The 22,733-nt window shown below is 38.5% G+C and overlaps 1 protein-coding gene and 1 long non-coding RNA gene across 4 annotated transcripts; both read right to left on the reverse strand.

Annotated features, from left to right (window-relative positions):
- Positions 1–3,311: 3,311 nt before the first annotated feature.
- On the reverse strand, positions 3,312–21,474 carry arhgap35b (Rho GTPase activating protein 35b). 3 transcript variants are annotated; one of them, XM_056237866.1, is made up of 7 exons: positions 20,611–21,474; positions 8,808–12,775; positions 8,335–8,476; positions 6,876–6,953; positions 5,300–5,431; positions 5,003–5,108; positions 3,312–4,911 (listed from the first exon to the last, which is right to left on the reverse strand). In XM_056237866.1, the coding sequence occupies exons 2-7, from the start codon at positions 12,534–12,536 to the stop codon at positions 4,545–4,547; spliced, it is 4,554 nt and encodes a 1,517-aa protein (XP_056093841.1). In that variant the 5' UTR covers positions 12,537–12,775; positions 20,611–21,474; the 3' UTR covers positions 3,312–4,544. The 3 variants fall into 3 exon arrangements, with proteins under 3 accessions (XP_056093841.1, XP_056093840.1, XP_056093839.1); XM_056237865.1 differs by having other exon boundaries at positions 20,397–21,474; XM_056237864.1 differs by having other exon boundaries at positions 20,393–21,474.
- Positions 21,475–22,107: 633 nt separating this feature from the next.
- LOC130072660 (uncharacterized) lies at positions 22,108–22,512 on the reverse strand. Its single transcript, XR_008804148.1, has 2 exons — positions 22,460–22,512; positions 22,108–22,183 (listed from the first exon to the last, which is right to left on the reverse strand). It is a non-coding gene; the product is annotated as an uncharacterized LOC130072660 (long non-coding RNA).
- Between the last annotated feature and the right edge of the window lie 221 nt (positions 22,513–22,733).

Genomic DNA, 22,733 nt, shown 5'->3' on the forward strand with positions numbered 1-22,733 from the left:
AAAACTAAAGGCACCAGGAAGAGGATGAAACGAGGTGGTCAAGAGTCTAGACCCTTCTCTCACAAACTAGCCCACATTCAAAAATCTAGTAGCTATGAACAGGTTCTCTCTTTAATTTAAATGTTCAATTATGAAACTGCGCTCATATATTCATAAAAAAACATACCTGCTGATCAACTTACAGCCACAAGAGGGTAGCAGAACATTCATTTACAAAGAGCAAGGGTTGTTAAATTATTATGAACTGACCCTTGATATAACTTGCATTCAATACAGATGATCTGAGTCAGACTCTTTCCGATTACACTAGTGAACTTAAAATTATGTAAAATATTCTATAGAGGCTCAATCATTCAGGTAAATTCAAGTAAAAAATTTAGCTGAAAGCAGCAATTAAGGGGCCAAGCACAAAGAAAGCATAAATCACACCAGAATGGCTGGGAGTATCAGACCAACTGCAACAATGAGTAATTAAAGACATTTTAAGAGGAATTTAGTTAAAATCATAATAAAAAAAAAAATCATAAATACAATCACTAATAATATGATTAAATGGCTTATCATATTTTACCAATAGTTGGCGCTGTTACCAAACTGATGGTCAGTGTGAGGTGACATGACACACATAATGTTTGGGGTCAATATGTCAAAGCTTTGCAGAGATACAGCCTCAGATGCAGTTTGGAATTATGCCATCAAATTCATTGATGCGAGGAACAAAAACAGTTTCATCTACCGCCAGGAAAACCATAACTTTTTGCCAGCATGGTCAGAAGATGATCAGACTCGAATTTTATGAAAATATGACAAATGGATTAGTATGTTTTAAAAGAAAATCAAAATCTGACTATGACAAATTTGGTATCTATGTTCTTGGCATGACCAATTTCAATAGGTAATAGGCAAAGCTAATCAAAAGCTAGTAGAAGTTTTTTTAAATTTTATTATAATTTGGCCACAAGGTGGCACTGTCTCGAAACCTTTTGAGAAACTTCAGCGCATGGTGATGATAGCACATACCAAGTTTCATAATGATACGTCAATGCGTTTGTAAAATATAGCTTTTTACAACAAAAAGGTCATTTGACATGGTGCACCAAATCTAGAGACCAGTTTTGGGATTTTTTTTCCCAAAACATTCAGAAATTATAAGCAAAAATAGCCATTTTTTTCATATATCCGCACCACTAGGTGGCACTGTGCAGTTACCGTCAGGTCATAGTTGTCATAAAACACACCAATTTAAGTCATAGTTGTTATAAAACACACCAATTTTGGTCAGAATATGCTAAAGCGTTTAGAGATATAGCCTCACATCCATTTTACCGTGTACTTCGTCAAATCCATTTGCGGGTTATTCGAGAATGGTTTGACGAATAATCTTGAATTCCATAACTTTTTTGTCGCCATGGTCTGAGCATGATCTGGTTAAATTTTCATGAAAATCAGAGCAACGGTCTCACGGTCTAGGAGGAGTTTAAAAAAGTAGGTTTCTTGGAAAATTCAAAATGGCAGAAAAATTCATGATGAAAAATGACATCATAGAGTGCAATCGTATCATCTTGAGCCAAGGAATCAGAGGAAAACATTTTTTTTTTTATTAGTTATTGGCATAAACGTGAGTGCAAATTTGGACAGATGGTGATGGTAGAGGGATTGAGTTAGAGACTTAAAATTTGCTATGATAACATTTCAGACTAGCCTCTATATGTGTGCCAAATTTCATAACTTTCCCACAAGTGGTTCTAGGGGCTGCAATAGACGAGCGGAAGAAAAAGATGACAGAATAATAATAATAATAAGAACACTACTATGATACAATAGGTGCCTACGAACCTTCAGTGCTTGGCCCCTAATTACAAGTCTGAGGAATTATTATCGAAATTTATCAGAAAATGGCAGATCAGAATTTCCAAAACCATCACTTGTATCCCAGAATTTTGACTAAAGCTCAGCTAGCAGTTTCTAGGGCAAGTTCATTTATTCAAGGTAAGTAAACTCAGCAGGACAGATATTGTGAGGCGCAGCTTCGCACACTTTGATTGTTTAAATGACTCCTAATTCTGCAGCATCACACCTAATCAAGGTTTTGCCAGTATTCCATATTGTGGCTTCAACACAATGCAACAGCAGACAGAGAATAAACAAGTTCTCATACTCAGACTTTTAGGAGATAATAATAATAATAATAATTAAAAAAAAAGTAAAATTATTAAAATGTCTACTTCTATAAACAATTCTACTTAACAGAACATTTCATGGCACTCTTGAAGGGCCTCAATTCTTGAACCATTATGATAACCATCGCAGTTACCCATCATTTTCTTGACTAATCACATTAGCTTGAAGAGAAATTGCACTCTTACAAGTATAACACATACAGATGGCTGTATCAACACCTGGACTAGCTGCTAATTCTAGAGTTTTCAAGCAGTTTGCTCAAAATCTCAATATGAAAGGAAAATAGTACACTTCAAGTAAAGTTGGGATTCTTACAGTTTTGTTCAGCCTGGTAGAAAAGCAGCAGATACACAGAATGAAGAGGATTATGAATCAAAGCATTTTCAAATCATCAAAGATTTGCCATATGGGCTATTTGTCAAGTATTTTAGTTGAATCTGACATACTCATCACCAACCCCATCATCAAAATATGTACAACTGCTGTTCAACCCTCGTCAGCCATATTGCACTACTTTGGTACTTCAGCTTTTCTACCTTGGCTGGATAGAAATAGGAAGTGGCATTTCAAGCAAAATATGTTCAGGAGTAATTTCCTTCACATTAGAAGATTTGTGGTTTAAGAGAAAAAAAATAAGGTAATATGGTAATATACATACAATATATACTTGATGAATCATTGTGTCTTTATACATCATGGATTTGTCCATAAGAGTTTAGACAGAACATGAGTTGGTAGAAGCAGAATAGGCAAATTGTGTCATTCCAATTAAGTTAAATGGAGAAGACAATGTAAAATAGGTGATTTAAGGTCCACGTTAGTCAGAATTCAGGCTGTACAGGAGGTCCAAAACCATAATAGTGGACAAAAGACATTACTAATGAATGCAGATTCATCAAAAGTGAACTTTAGTCCAGGATTGGGCTAAATCTGTGTGACAATTCCACATTCACCTCGAAAAAGTCCATTGATCTTTTAAACATGGTGGCAAAAATGTAAACCAATCATTATTCATTGTCACGGTTCACAATACAGGTCTATATAAAAAGACAAAAAAGTGCTTTAGATTAAGTAAAAACGATGGAGTTCTTAAACCAGTCAGACTAGGCATCATTAAAAGGCCTTCAATATGTTTTTTTTTAAACTCGAGTCCAAAATTAAGGAATGAGGATTTTGAGTTGCTGATTCAGAGTCTAATGTTTAAGGGTCAGAGTAAATCTGCAGTCTCAGTAACCTCAAGCCCCTCACTAGCTCTAACTGGAAGTGCATTCCCTAAAACCATGTGATATCTCTGCCATTTAAATCGCAGCCTTCAAAGAAAGGGCACGTACACTCCCATTAGGTGAATTTATGAGCAAATATCCACAGGAGACACCTCCTTCTAGGTCACCTTCTAGGCTATCAGGTGTCAGAACTTCAAGTCTTGAAAGCAAGGAATAAAAATGTCCTCTAAAATCCATGGTACGTTTAAAGTTCGTATAACTTAAAATAGAGGCATGGGATAGAAACCAACAATGGTTGAGTGGAACACAACAGCCAGGCAAAGTGGTGAATATGGTTGCAGCTAAAGTGATTTCATTCTTCTTGAAATAAAATAGAGTAAGAGAAAAATGAAGTTAATTCTATTATTCTCAACAAAAAAAAATAAAGATGAACGACTGAACAAGTGCTTCATGGTTTTCATGACTATAGTGTCCTCTATATCACAGATCCATGTAGAAATGTAAAGAGAAAGAATAGAAAGAGAACATGTACTGTTGTAAAATGAATGTAAGCCTTCTACTGAGAGGAAGAGAACAGGAATATTTTAAAGTCCTTCAAAACGGTTCATATCCTTCTTGATTAGAATATCTATATTCACTCTCAAGAAAATAACACCATCCCCTTCTGTAATAAACTACATGAAGGCCAGTGCTGACAAGGTAATTGAAGTCTTTGTTGGTTACACACTAATAAAAAGTATGTTCATAAGCACACAGACCTTCATCTGGTGTGTGGCATGTCTTAATAACTGTAGATCAGTCCTATAAAGAGTTCAGATAGAAGCCAAATCAAACACACCTGAACCAGATAATCAAGGTTTTGGGGTACATTAAAAATTACAGACATATATTAGAGCAGACTGGAATTAACTCTGCCTGAAGGTGGATTTCAAGGAGCAGGACTGAGCATCCCTGATGTAAGTACTGAGAGTTCAGCGCAAATTTTTTCACATACAACACTGACCTAAACAAGCTACATGTTTTAGAGTCATTTAGATGTGTGTGTGCAGAGTGTGTATGCAGATGTGTAAGCATGCATTGAAGTTTGTGTGTGTGTGTGTGTGTGTGTGTATAGTTGACTAAATAACAGGCCACATTTTCTCACAGCGTTTGTGGTTCTGCAGGGGCTGTGTGAGGGCTCTGGGGGGGAGAATGTGGCGGAGACTGCAAAAGGGGGGTAAAATGTGGGTTCGGAGGGCAGTAAGAAGGGGCGCCTGTGGGGGATGGGGGCAATCCGGAGGGCACCAGAGGTCCAGGGAGTCCGAAGGGGCCAGTGGGTGACTCAGCAGGAGGCTGGTTGTAAAAGAAAAAAGCACACTGATGGATGAATGTCTCGATGATTGTCTGGTAGGTGCGCGTGGCTGTCAGGGCATCCATAGAGGTGAAGTCTGGCCGCATTAGTGTGGGCCAGAAACAGATGGAGAGATTCTCACTGGTCATTAAGTTGACTCTGTTCCACTGACTAACCCTGAGAGAAAGAAACGGGGAGATAAGGTTAAGAGTCTCTCCACTTTAACTGATCTCTAAAAGTTTGTAACTGCAGGTGGTCTGACACTCACTTGTTTAGATGGCTCATTACATATTTAAAGACATCAAAATTCTCCCTGGGAAATCGTCTTAACACATCCTTCATTGTGTGAAGCCTTTGTTCCCGATCATTAATTTCTATGCACAAAAAAAAAAAAAACTTGATCATTCCACAGGCTTAGACAGTCAGGAACTGTGTTATGGATGACATAACATTCAATTTTGCTACCCTTGCATGCAACATTTTAATAGTTTAGAATTCAAGTGGATGCATTTACATTATTATATTCTTCACAAATGCATTTAAAGAATGCTAAGTGAAATCTTACTGAAAGCTTCCACCAGTTCTTCCTGAGAGCTATAAGGAACCAGAGGTTCAGGCAGCTCAGAGAAGAAACTTTTCATTGCCCCGGCAACTGTGTTCACAGTGAAGTCCTTCTCCACAAGGTCCAGATTGTGGTCTAAGACAAATGAACAAAGTGAGAGTGATAGAGAGGTATAGAAAGAAAGGAAGATCAAGACAAGAACTTATCCATCAATTATTATTAGTGTGGAATATAACAAATAGAATGAATTTATTAAAAGCGTTCACATGCTGTTAATATGCACACATACAAACTATATTTAGCCATGCGTGCCTTAAAGGGGTCATATAATGCCATTTTTGTACACGTTAATATGAATGTTTAGGGTCTAAATGAAAACTTTGTAATATACTTTTATTAAAAATTCTCATTAGTATTGTAAGAAAACACTAATTTTACCTGGTCCAAAACAGCTCAGTTTTCAGTACGCCGTTTCAGTGCATATGCCTTTAAATGAAAATGAGCTTTGCTCACTCCGCCCCTCTGTTCTGCTGGCGTTTTGATACAACACACGTGGAGTGTTGCCTTGACAACAGTTGAGGGTATATTTTGGAGAAAGAATGGCAGCGGATTCTTTGAGGACACATCTGTGCAACCGTATCAATTTGAACCAGACTCGGACCCGGAACAAGATGACGGCCACAAAGAAGTTCGACAATTAAGCACATTCTTAATGGCGCGAGCACAATTTTGAATCAACTCCTGGTAGAAGAGCTGCACGATGTGTGTTTTATCTTGATTAATTATTTATTTTTTTATGTTCATTGAATAATAGCTGATGTTTGAACGTTAATCAAGTAAAAGTGCCTATCACGTTGAGTCTGTTATTTTGTTGTAACGTTATCCGTTGTCTAGGCAACTATGTCACATAATACAATAGTATTTATTTAGCTAGCGTTTAGCTAACCCGAGTGAAAACAGCACGGGGTGAAGCCATGTACATTAACGACGATTTGAGACAAATAAATGTAAATTTTATATAAAACTATGCAAATGGCGCTCTGTGGCGCGGCAGGGTTTTGAACAAGGTCCTGAGCCGTAGCTGGGCGCCGCGGACAGACGCCGAATGGCGCCGCCGGTGTGTGTACACTCATAGAGAATAATGTGTTCGAATTTCAAAGACCTGGCGCTGCGCGACGCGGCGCTGCGCTTCTCGTCCGGTGTGCGACCCCCTTAAGACACCATTTTGCTCCAGTGTATCAACAATGACGGACTATGACAGCTCGCTCAGGGCGGGTCTGTGTTGAAACGCTGCTGTCAATCAACAATCGTGGGAGGGGCGTCCGACCGTGTGACGTCACACGGTCGAACGGCTCGATTTGAGACAGGTGAAAACATATAAGGAGATTAAAACAAAAACACTGGATGGATTTTTATCATTATATGATGGTTGTGTACAGGCACTGCCAACACACATTTCAGTACAATCAACTTGTAAAAGTGCATATACCATTATATGACCCCTTTAAAACCACATAAATCCACTAACAAAACTATAACCCACAACAATTTTGAAGTATTGAAATCCTTCTAAACTTACCCTGTTCAAACTGTCTCTGCGTGCTCTCTATTTCTGCCTTATTCCCACTTACCCTGTAGATACCCTCTGTTGTCAAACCTGAGAGAGAGATTTGATTAACAAGACAATTTCGAGGCAAGTCATCTTAACCTCAAAATGGACTCTTAAGCATTTTAAGACATTAAGTACGTCACTCTACTTTAAGTGTCCAATATAATTTAACTAATTTAACTACTACATACAGGTCTAATACTGCAGCTATTAAAAAAGCTCAAAAGTAAAAAGTTCTTAAAGGGATAGTTCACTTTGAAAATAATTTTTGGTATGTTTTAGCTTACCTCAAGGGCATCCAAGATGTAGGTGTTTTTGTTTCCGCAGTAGTTTCAATTTTGATATTTTTAGGTCAAACCGTTCTTGTCTGTCGGTCATATAATGCAGGTCTATGGGGTCCACCTCAAAGAGCATGCACAGAGAAGTCCAAATTAAACATGATTTAATGACTCGTAAATGTAAGTAAACATTGATGGCCTAAGACACGAAACGAGCGGTTTGTGTGAGAAAATGAACATTATTTATATAATGTTTACCTCTTTTAACCACAGCCACGTCCAAGTACTCTGAGGGCGCGGGCGCTTCTGTCTGCGCAAGCGCCGGCAAGCGCCGGAAAGCCCCGGAAGTGATCTCTCGCGCATGTACTCCCGGATGAGTTCGCGCAAGCATACCCAATTGTTTTCTTTTACAACGGTTTAAACATCCCGGATAAGCGCAAATTCGTACCATTTTAATTAGCCGTCTTACCTACAATCTCTGTTCTGTGTAAACAATGAGTGACGTACACGCGCGAGAGATCACTTCCGGGGCTTTCCGGGGCTTTCCGGCGCTTGCCGGCGCTTGCGCAGACCGAAGTGCCCGAGCCCTCAGAGTACTTGGACGTGACTGTGATTACAAGAGGTAAAAACGATATAAATACTGTTCGTTTTCTCACACAAACCGCTCGTTTCGTGTCTTAGGCCATCAATGTGTACTTACATTTACGAGTCATTAAATCATGTTTAATTTGGACTTCTCTGTGCATGCTCTTTGAGGTGGACCCCATAGACCTGCATTATATGACTGACAGACAAGAACGGTTTGACCTAAAAATATCAAAATTGAAACTACTGCGGAAACAAAAACACCTACATCTTGGATGCCCTTGAGGTAAGCTAAAACATACCAAAAATTATTTTCAAAGTGAACTATCCCTTTAAATTCACATTAATATGGTTCTACAATCTTTATTATAAGACCATAGCTGAAACTCAGTCAAAAAAAGGGAACTACGTGCAATACTATGCTGTGGTGTGATTTATGACAGCTACAGCCCATTAAGCATCTAATTTTAACTGGACACTGCGATAATGATAAGCTTATATGGTTCCCTAAGAACAACTGTTATGGGGTGAGTAGGTTGGTGAAACAGAAGCAGCAGCAACTGTACCTGTGGCTTCAATATAACGAATACACTTGTCAATGAAAACCGGAATAGGTCGTTCAAGGGAAACCACATTCACCAGAGGCACCCCGAAGTAGTTACTCTCCAAAGGCTTAGAGATAGAATGACGAGGCTTTGGTCTTGTTTTCTACGAACAGCAAGACAAATACAGATTATTTGACAATTATACAAGACTCCTTTAATGAAGCCTTAAAAGCTTCCAAAGCTAAAAAAAAATATTAATTTAAATATCACAATAGATGCCCTGAGGATGGTCTTGTGACCGAAAGCTTGGCGATTAAAATTGCTTTAAAGGATTCAAGTGTGCAGACAGTTTATTTATTTTCTGAGTTGTTTAGTTGTGTCTGTCTGGCACCTTGTTTATCGTGAGTGCGGTGAAACGCCTTTAAAATATCACAATGTTAAAAACAGACGAGCATACTTTAAAAAGCCATGTAAAATAAATAAATAAATCTTACTTTGCCTGGTCGGCGAAGACTTTTCAGTATGTTCCTCTTTTTAGGATCTTCTCCTTCTTCATTGAGTATGTCTGTCTTCAGTGCTGAAACATCATCGTCTTTTGACCTTGTGAGTGTGCCAATCTCATCATCGCTACCAATGGAAAAACTAGTGCGGAAACTGCTGAACTTCCCCAGACGCTTGGAACGATCACGGTAAAGCCGTGGCTTTACCCTTGCTGCTGAAAATTTGCGACGTCTCTCCAACGAGCTGCCATCCCCTTCACTGTCTGAACCATTGCCTCCTCCATTAGAATGGATCCGATTGGAATTGCGGATGGTAATAATTTTGCCCTGTGTGCTGTCATGTGGCACAGAATATATGCTGTCCTCGTAGCTGGGGCGTGGCTTAGAGACAGCATCCATTGGCTCAGCATAGTCTGACGGATCGTAATCTCCTCCTAGAGGCCACGTCACATTGGATGTAAGTGAACGCCGATGGCTGACTGCATCTACGTACGGGTTGAAATTTGGTTTTCTAAGGTCAAATGTGACACTAGGCTTGGGTCTCACTTGTGGAGGAACTTTATTATTTAGCTTGTTTTCAAAGGTGCTAAGGTCAGAGATCACAGAGAATGTGTCACCTGAGTCCAGGTCAGGCAGTTTGAATCCACCATGAGAGGTGAGTGTACCATCATGGTAAGGCGGGGAAGCTTCCATGTCTTCCTCAGAATCTAACAGCATTGTGACAGGGCTTGGGGAGCCACAGTGTGGTGAATACACATTCTCATTTGTGCTACTGGCTTCTGCAATGTTTTCATACATATGACTGGCCTCAACAATGGTTCTCTTTTCTAATACCTCTGTGAAAAATTGTTCCAATAGGTCTAGTTTGTGAAGTCCTCCAACAACTCCCCCAGGGCCACAGACAATACTGCAAAACCGTCCCTCAAGTTCATGGGCCAGTTCTTCACCTTGGACTAACATCTCATGAGCCATCTCAGAGTCCAGAAGCTCAGTCCGGGTTTCTCCAACTGCAAGCAGCTGTACTGGTATGATGTCCTGAACCTCACACAAAAAGGCACACAGGGTTTCAAAAGAAGCCTTGCGGCTAGCAGAGTATACAGCGATGTAGCCATGGACCAGCCGACTCTTACGAGTGGCAAAAGAAGAGTGGTATGACAGTAGGGACAACTCAATTGTATGCTTGTGTCCACCAATTGTTTGTTCTAGCAGCACTGAAGTGCCACTTGTTTGGGGAGAGGTCGGCTTGCAATGCTGAGGAAGCAGGAATGGAGCAAGAAGTTGATCAATGTCGTAGGAGTCTCCACACATTAGGCACAAGACAATACGTAACTCAGCCTCTGGGCTCTGGTCCTGCTGTAAGTCTCGAATACAAGGAGGCAGCGGAGGTGCAGGTGGAGAACAGCTACGAAATGTAGAAGTCCTCCTTGTTTCAAGTAGAACCTTTAAAACCTGGTTGATCTGCTTTTCATTCACATTTCTCCCATAGCCAGTGCCTGGGGAGGCAGGTTCCAGGTAGTTACAATGCAGTTTTAGGGCTACCTGCTGACCCTGTGAGATTAATGCTTGAGCTGTCTCGCCACCAATGTCACCCAGTCCTCCAACACCTCTTTTGGTTACTAATAAGAGTGACAGGGGAAGGTGAGCCATATGGTTGTCCTTTCTGCCAAGCGTAGATTCTCGCAACTTCTCAATACTTTCTACAACATATGACAAGGACTCTTTTGAATTGTATAAACACAGGCATCCATGAGGAGTAAATGTAGATGTATGAAACGAATTAACAGGAAGTCTAACATTGCCCTCAATTGGCCGAAGGACAAGTTCATACATTCTACCTTCAAGCACATAATGATCATCATTGGTACACAATGCCCGAATCTCATTAGCTAATTCTCTAGCAAGTCCATCTTTTCCCAGTATAACAAGATTGATTCTATCTACTTTTCCATCAATCAAATGGGTCTTTCCGAAGGAAGGGTATTGTTTTGGGAAGCACGAAACAAGTATTTGCTCAATTTTATGGTCAACACAGTGTGGGCAGTTCGGGCATGTTTCCTTTGTAGGATGATACACAAAATGGATGTGTTTCAGCACTAAAGCATCCCTTTCAGCTTGCAATTTCTGAAGTGCCTTGAAGCGTTGTTCTTCACCTAACACTTCTTGAATTGCTCCCATTTTCTCTTTACTAGGTTTGGCATCCAGCTCAAGTTCATAGAAGAGTTCAGAGTACTCTAGCAAAAGCTCCTGAAAATCTTCTTTTGCCCTGTCTATGATTGCTTTCTGGTGCCGGTTATAAATGTCCAAATATTCTGGCTCTTCAAGCCACTGGTAGAAGTCTTCGTTCATGATAAAGCTTCGGGCCTCCTCCCAGGGTTTGCCAGGGGTAACGAAAGGGGAAGATGCTAATTTTGCTTTGAACTCATGACGCATCTGGGCACGCTTGCATTCATTGCGCAAGTGTTCAAGGTGTGCATCAAAGATTATTTCAGCAGCCGTGGTGTCTAGCACATCAAAGGGAATGCGCTCATCCTCCATGTTATCAAGATGTGGCGTGTCCTCCCATGGCGCATCGTCCAGTACCACAAACCAATGATCAAAGTCTTTTTTTGACTCAAGGACCTTTTGGACCCCAGACCAGCTCAAATGCTCAATTTCATCCAACTCGGACACCAAGCTACTTAAGGCGAGTGGAAGAGCGCTCAAGTATGCTTTACGACGCTTTTCAATATGCTCCTGTTTTAGCCGGTGAATATGTTGTTGAAATAGCTTCTTAGCTTTACCTGTACCTTCTAAAAATACATACTCCTTGTATTCAGGTGAAGTCTGCATTCGTCGGCTGATGTTGGGCCAAGTTTCATTGTGATTCTTCACAATGTGGTTCACCAACCACTCATAGCGGTCTTTTGCAGAGGCAATGAGTTGACTCTGGTGTTTCAATGCCTCAAAGTAAGGTATGATCTTGGGCTTACCTCTTCCCTTATCAATGAGCTGTATCAAGGTAAGGAAAGCCAAGTCAACATTGACATTGGACCGTGCCGAAGTCTCAACAACTTGCAAGTTCTTTTTTGTAATGGCAAATGTATGAGAATCCTTGATATATCGCTCCACACCCTCATCACACTTAGTGAGAACCAGCACAATAGGCTTTTTTGTCTTGCTTAAGTGATTGTACAAGTTGGTGACAAATTTCATTTGATCATCAAAGTTTCGGTTCATACCACGACTGACATCAACACAAAGCAGAAAGCCATCCACCTGCAACTTGCCTTCGGGCATTTGCTTCTGTTCAAAATCTTGCTCCAGTCCCAATTGATCAGTGCAGAAGTACATGAGTTTTTCAGCAGAAGCCAGTTTGGTGGAGGCAGCTCTTTTGATGTAGGGCTGTAAGGCTGTGCTGCGATGAGGCTGGAACGTCTGGTCATCAATGAATTCTGTCTGCTCAACCACATGCATCCTGCAGTCTGCACCATCTTCCAAAACTCTCCCCACCTCTCCCCAAAACAGGAAATGGTCATTGTTGACAACCCGGCCCCCGAAGTCACTGGTACTTAGCACAGAAGTGTGATCAAGATGGAAGTCGTCTGCACTAGGGCGGACAAAACGGTTACAAAGGCAGGATTTGCCAACTCCACATTGCCCTTTCTCCTTCTCAGTTCCCGACAGGCCAACAACAACAAGGTTGTAGATAGGCATTCGGGATTCTTGCTTTTTAGCCATCATCATTGTACCCAGGCATTCATCTTGCCATTCCCCAAAGGTTGGCAGAGGCAGACTCTTTAAAATGTCTCCATAAAATGTTGAAAGCAGGGCCCTGTATTTGATTTACAATTGAGACTTTAGTTTTGATGTTTCAATCATCCTTTCAGGTCAAGAAAGTGGCTTGCATTTTTGCCCATATTAGAGGGGACTAATGAGAGATAAGCAGGGGGGCATGGAGAAGTGAAGAAGGAATTGGGGCTAACCTAAATGAGAAAGAGAGAGAGAAAGAACAAACCAATTATCAGCAAATTCATGTGCTTTGCTTGCCTAAAAGTATAAAGAAAATATAAAGCTACTTTAATCATTCTTACAGATATTAAAATATTAAATTAACACAGTAACCCTGTAATCCTACATTAAACATCAAACCCCTTAAAAGTGCCTAACAATCTACATTAAGAATTTCAATAATGTTTCTAATAATGCATAATATTGTTTCTTCAATAGCCTACTGCTAATTTTTGATTATTACAAATCAATTTCTGATTATGGATCATCAGATTGATTCTTATTTTGATCTATTCCTATGCTAGCAAAACTACACAACATTATATGAATACTAAAAACTAGTAAGGCAACATAGTTTACTTCAAAATCACTCTACAATCATAATTCACAATCTACTTAAACTTGGCTTCATGAAGTATATTATGTTCTGTATATTTGTGTTTAGTTAACGATTGGCTATTGTTGCTCAATTCCCAAAATACCACTTAAAATCAGTGTGCATAATATAATTTTAAAATCTAGACATTTTCAGAGAAATGTCAGATTGTTTCAAAGCCAAAAATGTTAGATCATTCCAACACACCAGGAATGTTGGAACCAGTATTTTTACACCCGTTTTGTCTGGTATTCAAAACCAGTCAAGAGGGTTTTGTCTGATACCCAAAACTAGTCAACAGCGAGTCTTGTCAAAGAATTTTCTTTTATCAATCAAGAGATTGACAGAGGAAAACAGGAATAGAAAGTAGGAGTCGAAATCACTAGTTTTATCATCAACAATATTTAAAATTTTGGCGTAATGGCATTGGGAGGATCTAAATTAAAATGACATATTCACAGCAGAGTCATATCTAACAATTAGAGGTGTAACAGATCGTTGTTGAGCCGTGATACATACGGACCAGGCCCTACAGTTCAACAAGCATTCCATTCGAAGATTAGTTGCAAAGTTTAACCATTGAATGAAAGTTAATAATTTCCATATGTTTCTACGTCTTGCTAATGTTTTGCCCTGTTTGCGTACACAGAGAGCTGCGTTTTAGACAGTGTGTGAAAACAAAATTAAGTCCTCTTTTGATTCTCCTTGTGCAGACAGACACAACATTTTTGCAAAATAGTGTTGGGCAACACTCTTCATATGATGACCTTGCTTAATCGACTATCAATACGTTGTATCGATCAAATTATCGTCAATTAATCGATCGTCGATTAATTGTTAGCATCCTACTTATGTGGTTGCTATAGGGTGTTCTAGGTGGTTGTTCACTCCAAATTTCTATATTCAGGTTCTAGATATGTATAATATTTAATTAAACAAGACTACATGCAAAAAGCTAAGGCACAATATAATAAATACAAAAAAAAAACTGAAATAACTGTAAAAAAGCTGCAAAATGTAATTTTTGCTTCCCATTGAACTCCAGCAATTAGGGGTAAACAACAGTTTGCTGACCACTGAGCCAGTTAGTGGCAAACAGTTAGCGTTTAAAAATGGATAACTTCAAAGTAATTAAAGAGCATGATCTAACAGCAAGTACTTGTAAACCAATGAGAACTCCTGAATAGAATATCAACAGTATTTAATAATTTCTTTCTTTATCTATATCTGTATAATTTAAATAGCACCCCCCCAAAAGTTCCTCACTTATATGCCATTACAAACCCATATGGCTGTCTTTTATGTAATGAGAAAATTGTAAACAATGTAGTTGATTTTTTCCCCATGCAATTACAAGCCTTAACGCATCTTAAAGGGATACTCCACCCAAAAATGAAAATTCTGTCATCATTTACTCACCCTCAAGTTGTTGCAAACCTGTATGAGTTTCTTTCTTCTGCTGAACACAAAGGAAGATATTTTGAAGAACGATTGGAACTTTGGCACCATTCCATAGTATTTTTTTTTCTACTATGGAAGTCAATGGTGCCAAACAACTGTTTGGTTCCAATCGTTCTTCAAAATATCTTCCTTTGTGTTCAGCAGAAGAAAGAAACTCATACAGGTTTGCAACAACTTGAGGGTGAGTAAATGATGACAAAATTTTCATTTTTGGGTGGAGTATCCCTTTAAGTGGCTGATATAATGGGCTATGTCTATATTCCATGTCTTCTGAAGCCATATGAATTTTAATTTTTGTGCTCCTTTCATGATACTTTTTCTGTCATTTTGTAGCTTGACAGCCCCATTACTCATCAATTTACATTATACTGAAAAGAGAGCTAAATATTCCAAAATTCACCTAGTGTGTTCTACTAAAGAAAAATGCATATGTTTTCTTAAAGAATTTCCATTTTTGGGGTGAACCGTTATCAAGGGCATTGTCACTTATGTAGTTTGATCATTATTAAAATAAAACTTATTTAAATTATTTCTTTAAAATATTTCTAATTAAAACTGTTCTTGATCCCATTTTGCAGCAACTTAATTCATCACTTAATTGGTGCCTTACCAAGTAGTTGAAGTAACAATTACATTAAGGCACGTGCACAGATAGACCCCCAAGTGGTGCTCAAGCTCCGGCCCATTTGGAATCTGATTAGATAAGTGCCCTTTTTGCAAGACATTTTATAGTTTAGTTAGTGTTTAAATTTGTCCCATAGCATCAATCCTTATTCAATTCTTAGCGTGTGCCCGACAACTTATTCTTAATAATTCTGTGAGACCGCATGCTCTGCAGGCGAGCAGCACCGACATATCCCAGGCCTGCTTTTATTGGTGACAGACAGGTAACGATTGTGTTTGCCCTAAACTTCAACACTGTTTCTCACCGCTGTGAAATTAAACCACTATTAAAAATAGAGGTCGGCAGATAGCGGATTTTACAGATAACGATAACTTGGTTGGACCACACTGGCCGATAACAGATTAATCAACTGATAGTATTTTAATTGGATACTGAATGAAAACAAACATAGCAGCCCAAGTAAAATATGCTGAACTTTATTACAAAAATTAAAAAACAGTACTGAACCATGAAAAAGTACTGTACTTTATAAATGAAATATATGAATCCCTATATGAAGCATACAGACTATATCAAATGGCACCAATTAGGCCTATGTCCCTTTTCACAAGATGTAAAATAAGTCTCTGATGTCCCCAGAGTGTGTATATGAAGTCTTAGATCAAAATACCCCACAGATCCTTTTTTACATCATGTTAAAATTCCCATTTTTTGGGGGTTAGAAAAAATGCACTGTTTTTGTGTGTGTCCCTTTAAATGCAAATGAGCTGCTGCTCCTAGCCCCCTTTCAAGAAGAGGGCGGAGCTTCAAGAGCTGGTGCTCCGGTGTCAAGACAATCTCCTCTCAAGCAATTATAATGTCAGAACAGAAACTGTCAGTAGCGGTTTTCATTTCGACCCGTAGTTGGACAATAATGCCAGAAAACATATACTCTATAGAGATAGAACAGGTATAGTTTTGTTTAATTACGGTTATAGCGCAGAGGGTTACCATGTCATGTTTTGGGGGGGCATTTGGCTTGTTTGGGGGGGCAACATAAACTTTTGAAAAAATTGGCGCAAAATTAAGCTATACTACACACAATTTGTTTTAGTGCATATCTTTTTTCTAAGCCAGGAACCCAGAGATAGGCACAGGGCCCCTATTAGACTATAAGGCTATCACATAAAGGTTAGTTAAACCAGGTCAACATTAATAATATGATGATGATATTATTATTATTATTGACAGATTCATATATATATATCAGATCACGGTGATTGCCTGATGATGAGTGACAGGTGTTTGCTTGTGAGAAGACGTGCTACACGAGTAGGCTACCGAGAAGGACGAGAGTTTTTTAAATGAATCTGAAGTCACGTTTGTATAGACAAGAGGTAAATTAATTTGTTTCTTCTTCTAAGCTGTTCCAGACGTAGGTGCTACTTTTAGGGCTAAAATGCTTCATGAATTACTCATGTAAAACACATTAAGAGTCTAAAGTTATGAGTGACACGCCCATTATGTTTAGGAGTTTCTCTTAAATTCGCCAGTTAGGAGCTACTTTTAGCCTCTTATAAGATTCTTTGTGAATGCGGCCCCAGGTAAAAAATAAATAAAATAAATGCTCATTTAAACAGTATGAGAACAGTATTTAATTGTTACTCTCTGGTTGTAAGTGGCTTTGGATAAAAGTGTCTGCTAAATGAATAAATGTAATGTAAACATATAGGCCTAGATAAAAGGAAACATATTAGGCTAGACACCCTAGACACGCCCGTTATAGCGTATTTGTCATCTTGCTTTTATCCACTATTAGTACAAGCCTGTTGTACCGAACCCCATTCATAAGATGGCCAAAAATGTACTGATGAGTTTTATGAAGTTTATTGTACTTCACACAAAAGATGAAGCATCATTTTCACTCCAGAAAATCACCGCAAGAGCTGAATAAAACACAGTACTGTGCAGTATTAAAGTCTTATCCATAATCTCTCTCTCTCCCTTGCATTATCAACAACATACACAGCGAATTACACAAAAACACTCGTTACAACTAACAGTAAACAAATACAGACCTTTTCAGGGGTGCTTAATAAACTGATAGACTTTATATCCGTAAAACAACTCCTATGAAAGTGTGCGCTCTCCCTTCCATTACTCAAATAGCTAATGATACAAATGTAATAATAAAAAAACCTTTAAAGCGGTTCAAATGTTGACATATCTTACTAAGATGCGATAGATTATACTCTCAGAAATGGACCATGGTGAACATTTAAACAGTTTGTGAATCCTGGTGGAGCAGAGAGGGAAAGGTCTCCAAGAAGCAGTAGCGAAATGTAGCAAAATGACTGACCTGTTCAGGTCAGTGGAGGTCAGTTTTGTAAATAATCGTAGTTGTAGTTTTGGCTGTAGTTTTGACTTTGTTAACTTCGCTAAGCATTAAACTGCTATCAAATGTAAGCAGTAAGTACTATAGTCTTTCAAAATACCGTATGCTAAAGAACATCATTATTATCTATTGTAAAGTTACAGTAGTAATTTAGTAGACAAATATTCACATCGATTTATAGTGTTTAGAGGGAGACAACACTAGCCTGGCTCCGCCCTCATACGTACTTCCGCTCAATTTTCATTTTCCTTCAGCACTACTGGTGCGTTCACGTGCTATGGTAATTATGGTAAATAGTAAATACCAAAAGCCGACGTTGAAAATGCACATGAACACCCCCTCATGTGGTATTTTCCACTGGGCAGCTCGTAGAATATTTTGATGCACAAGTTGCCGAGATGAGATAACCTTTGACCTTTTCAAAATGGCGGAGAGCAACGCGAGAGTCGTGAATGGTAAAAATATGTACTATTCATGATCTAGAAAATATACAGCATATTATTTACCGTTTGAGTTTTGATAAATCATTTTCTTGCTGTAGCAGATAACTTAAGCAATCTAAAATAGTTTTAGCTAAACTATTCTAGGTCTGGATCTCCATCTTTTTACCACATTACGACAACAAAAGCACTTGAACGCAACACACTGGTAAATACCATTTCACAAGTGGAAAATATCATATTTTTCATAGCATTAAAGTACTACATTATTGATAATCCAAAAAAGTTTCATTGATACTGAATTATGTAAAATTATTGTAAAAAAAACAAAAATATGATTTTATGAAATTGAAAAAAAAAATCTGCTTAACAGGGTAGGTAGACAAAGTAATAACAGGGGTGGACAAAATAACAAGGTTGGTTGACAAGTGGTTATAAAGAATGGATGGATTGATGATTTCCTATCCCTCACATTCAACCAATTACAATATTACTTTTATTTGTGCTGGATTTTGATAGGAAACAATCTGTAAAATGTTACCAAAGAATTTGTATATACACTACTACAACTTGAAACAAATTACTTTCACAATCACTTTGTAGACTCTAAATGACCACTGGACAATCTGACCTAAAATCAGCCACTGCACCATGTCTGAGCAAAAAGAAGCTGACCTAGGTTTATCAAATAATGAATTGCATGGTTTTTTAAATTGTGATTTTAAGCATAATTTTTCCAACTACCTTTTTTTATATCAACAGTGATGTATTAAGGTTGACCACATCAAATGTATGGATCATTTGAGGGATAAACTAAACATATTTATTATATTTGTTAAATTGAATTTAATAATTAAACAAAATTATACATTAGAGAGAATCATAATCATTACTGATATACCCAACAATGTAAAACAAATTTTTTTTTTGGGGGGGGGGGGGGGGGGGGGGGGGGGGGGAGAGACCACATACAGTAAGTATTGTATTTATCATGAAAATGGAGTATGCAAGCCTGGGAACATAGGAAAAATGGTGATATGTGGTGGTTCAAATGTTGTAAACAATTCTCACATTATTTTTTAATCAAATTTAATATGCTTAGAGTTCAAATGGTATTATTTATGAAGACTTAAAATTTACAGTCCCACATTTTAAGGCAGTAAGATCATGATCTTTACTGGGGACACAAAAGGCCCCGAATCACACAAGACATTGTCCTAATGTAATACTTTGAATTTAAAGAAAATAAATTTAGATTATGTTCAAACACAATGAGGTGGTTGTTTTGCAACAAGGTTGAGACAGTTCTGTTTATAACAGTACACCTGCTGGTGAAGAAGTGACAGAAAAAAGTACACACATGGAAGAGACAAAAAGATATGGGAAATGAAGAGAAGGAAAATGGAAGTGAAGGTGCATTTCAAAAGAGAACCTTTAATTATTTTGCATGGGCCCAGCCTAAGGATTTTAACCTTTTTTATGTGATGGCCATACAAAAAAAGGGTTGTCCATGGTTCCAAAACTGTAGTGGGTGTATGGGATGGCCTGGATGAGAGTGAGATTTCCCAGTCCAGCCCTGGCTGTAGCCCACTGTGTTGTGTTGTTAGACATTGAGAAATATGGCTTTAACATACATCAAACACTGTCTTGGCTGTAAGTGTATGGAAAAAATAAAGACATCACGGCACACTCTTCAAGCAAAATACACATCTGAAGTTCTGAACCCTAAAGAAAGCAACTGATAAAGGATTTTATCCTTAAAGCCTATAGGCCTAGCATAGCCTAAGCAAGAAATACCAGCTACGTAATGCGTCATGGTTCAGAACTGCCTACGAGCGGCTCAGCTGTCTGTTTGGTACTGCAGTCTGCAACAGAAAATACACTCAATTGTCTGTAACATTTTCCCCATGTATATACAACTGGGTATGCCGTTATAATAAATTAGTGCGACTCGTTACCATCCGTTGTCGTTCTACAATTAAATGGTCTGTGATTCTGTCCAGCGTTACATAGCAACTAACAAGGTGCACATCACGTGAGAAAATAGTCTGCCAACTTATAACATTCTGAGATTGTAAGAGTGCAAGATAAATCCGTTTTTAAAGCAACCAGGTCGCTGCCTGCACAACAGACAGCAATCACTTTTATTTAAACGTACAATTTCTCTTCGGTAGCCTACTACTCTACTCCTTATTTAAAGATAGTCTACTCGATTTATAGGCTTCTTCAACGGCTGAAAAATGTCACGTTCCCGGCGACACAGACTACTTTGCTCGCTAATATTTATTTTAATGAAATACTGGGGAGAATACATACATACAGTGCATTTCTCCGTCCTCCCTTTCCCTTCTCAATCCCTCTTCCAGGCCAGCGGCAGAAGGCAACCGGCTCGGCCAATGTTGTTAGAAACCAGAAAGAAAGGAAAACAAAAGACTACGCAAAAAGCCGAGGACATTAGATTCATTGGGGGCTCTTTGATTGTGGCTTGACAGACTTGCAGTTTCCAAGGGGTATTTTTGTCAGACGCAACTTACTGATCTCGCGTTAGTATGGAAAGGGCTGGAAAAAATCCACCGACGGCTAAACATATCCAAACAAAGAAATGTCCTTTCTTGGAGGCCAGTCGTTTCCGTGCGGGAAAAAGGCTTGTTTTAATGTCTTCCTCCGGCCAGTAAGCACGTTGGTTTCGGTCAAGTATAATGCCCTTTGTTGTGGCCATAAAATGCCATCGTGTGCAGACAGCATGCAACGATGCCTTAACACTGAGACACAACATCCAGTTTTTCGTAGCCAAATCTCGAGCACTATGGGCCACGCATGTCTTTAAATGTTAAGATATATATGTGCGTGTGGGTGAAAGTGGTTGTCCAAGGCTCCCAATAATGGCGGTCCATCCGCCCGAACCCAACTCTGAGTCTGCCCTCTTTCGCTCTCCTTTTTTGAGGATAAAAGAGGGTTACTGAGACAGCCGAGACTCGCCCAGTGGCGCATGGACAACAGCACAGCGCTGAGCCAATTACAAGAGCCGAGCTCGAGCGCGCGCACGCGGAGGCAGGCCCGACCTAAAGGAGAAGCAGCATCCTTTCATGGACAGAGAGTGATTGATGTTGTTGCAGATTATTGTGATCGTATAAAGAATTCTAAAAATAACTACGTGACGCAGTATTTCCAACAATTTCACACTCAGTTACCAAGGTTTTGACATCAGCGATACTCACTTTATTACATATAATAATTTTATGTGACTTTACGTGCAAAATTATAACGTGATTTCCACAAATCAGACCACTATTTTTTTAATGTCATTTTTGTAATTGTGTACATAGGCTCATGTCAATGGAAAGTAACAATATTCATTAAAAGTTGTTGAGATCAAAAGTGATGATGAAAGGGGCCAGTCATCCTTGGTGAATATATTGAGATGTCCTATTACCTGAAAAAAATAAAAAATAAACATCAGGAGAACTATGATTTTAATTATTGAATATATCTGAGAGAGAGAGAGAGAGATGAGAGAGAGAGAGAGAGAGAGAGAGAGAGAGAAGAGAGCAGAGAGAGAGAGAGAGAGAGAGAGTGGGTGGGTGTGGGTGTGTGGTAGAGGTAAACTACTTTATGGGGGAAAATGTCCCTACAAAGATGGCAATAAATAAAACCCTTGACCTTGTGGGGACATTTTAGGTCCACATGAGCTTGTAATTCATATACTTTTTTTTTGGAAAATGTAAAAAGAAAGTTTGTGATGGGTAGGTTAGGGGATAGAATAGTTTGTACAGTCTAAAAATCATTATGTCTACGGAATGCCCCTGTAAAACATGAAACCCAATGTGTGTGTGTTTTATCTTTATTGTATCTTTTTACAGTTTGATATTGTCTGTGCCTTACTTAGCAGATGACTTGTTTCCACAGTTGAGCTTTTTGACTGCCAGAAAAGATAACATTTGACTATACAAGGATGTATGTTTGATGGTAATCTTTATTATAATCTATGCAGAGAGGACATGCTGTAGATTGCATAAATCTAGACATACTCACTGAATATGATAGCCATGCCCAAACAGAACAAAACAGCTGCAAAGATCAGCCCACCTCTTCTGATTAACTCATAATCTGGCATAAGCGCACACATAGATAGTTACAAACATGATATCTTCAAAAGTGATCCTAACAAATCTTTGCTGAAAAGTTGTAAAACAACAAAACATTTCAGCTAACATTCTTTTGTGACTGGCTGATTTGAGCAGACTGTTCCCTTGAGATATGACTGAAACAAACTAATTTGCAACATTCATACTAGCATAAGTTCAACTTTAAAATGTGCTGTATGATTATTCCACAGTTCTGTCAATTTAATTTAAAATATAAGTAACCATCAGACATTCTTACCATAGGTGAAATCAGCATCTGAATACTCAGTTGTTTCTTAGAGAGAACACACAATGTTAACATTAAACCTATAGGCCAAATATTATTCTTACATTCTCTAATAGATATGGTCTAAATATTTTAAATGGATAGTTACCCAAAATGAAAAAGAAAGAAGAAAGAAAGTCATGCAGGTTTGGACCGACATGATTGTGAGTAAATTATGACAGACTATTCATTTATGAGTCAACTATCCTTTTAATTTGTGTGATATACAACTCTAAAAAAGTTAGTT

The sequence above is a fragment of the Rhinichthys klamathensis genome, unplaced genomic scaffold, assembly GCF_029890125.1.
Source record: "Rhinichthys klamathensis goyatoka isolate OS25496 unplaced genomic scaffold, OSU_Roscu_1.1 h1tg000501l_1, whole genome shotgun sequence".
Classification (NCBI taxonomy): Eukaryota; Metazoa; Chordata; class Actinopteri; order Cypriniformes; family Leuciscidae; genus Rhinichthys; species Rhinichthys klamathensis.

Coding starts and splice junctions, on each gene's coding strand:
- arhgap35b (XM_056237866.1), bottom strand. CDS start 12,536: ATGATGATGGCTAAAAAGCAAGAATCCCGAATGCCTATCTACAACCTT. Junction 8,477..8,807: donor GTCTTCGCCGACCAGGCAAA/GTAAGATTTATT, acceptor TGCTGTTCGTAG/AAAACAAGACCAAAGCCTCG. Junction 4,912..5,002: donor GTAATGAGCCATCTAAACAA/GTGAGTGTCAGA, acceptor TCTTTCTCTCAG/GGTTAGTCAGTGGAACAGAG.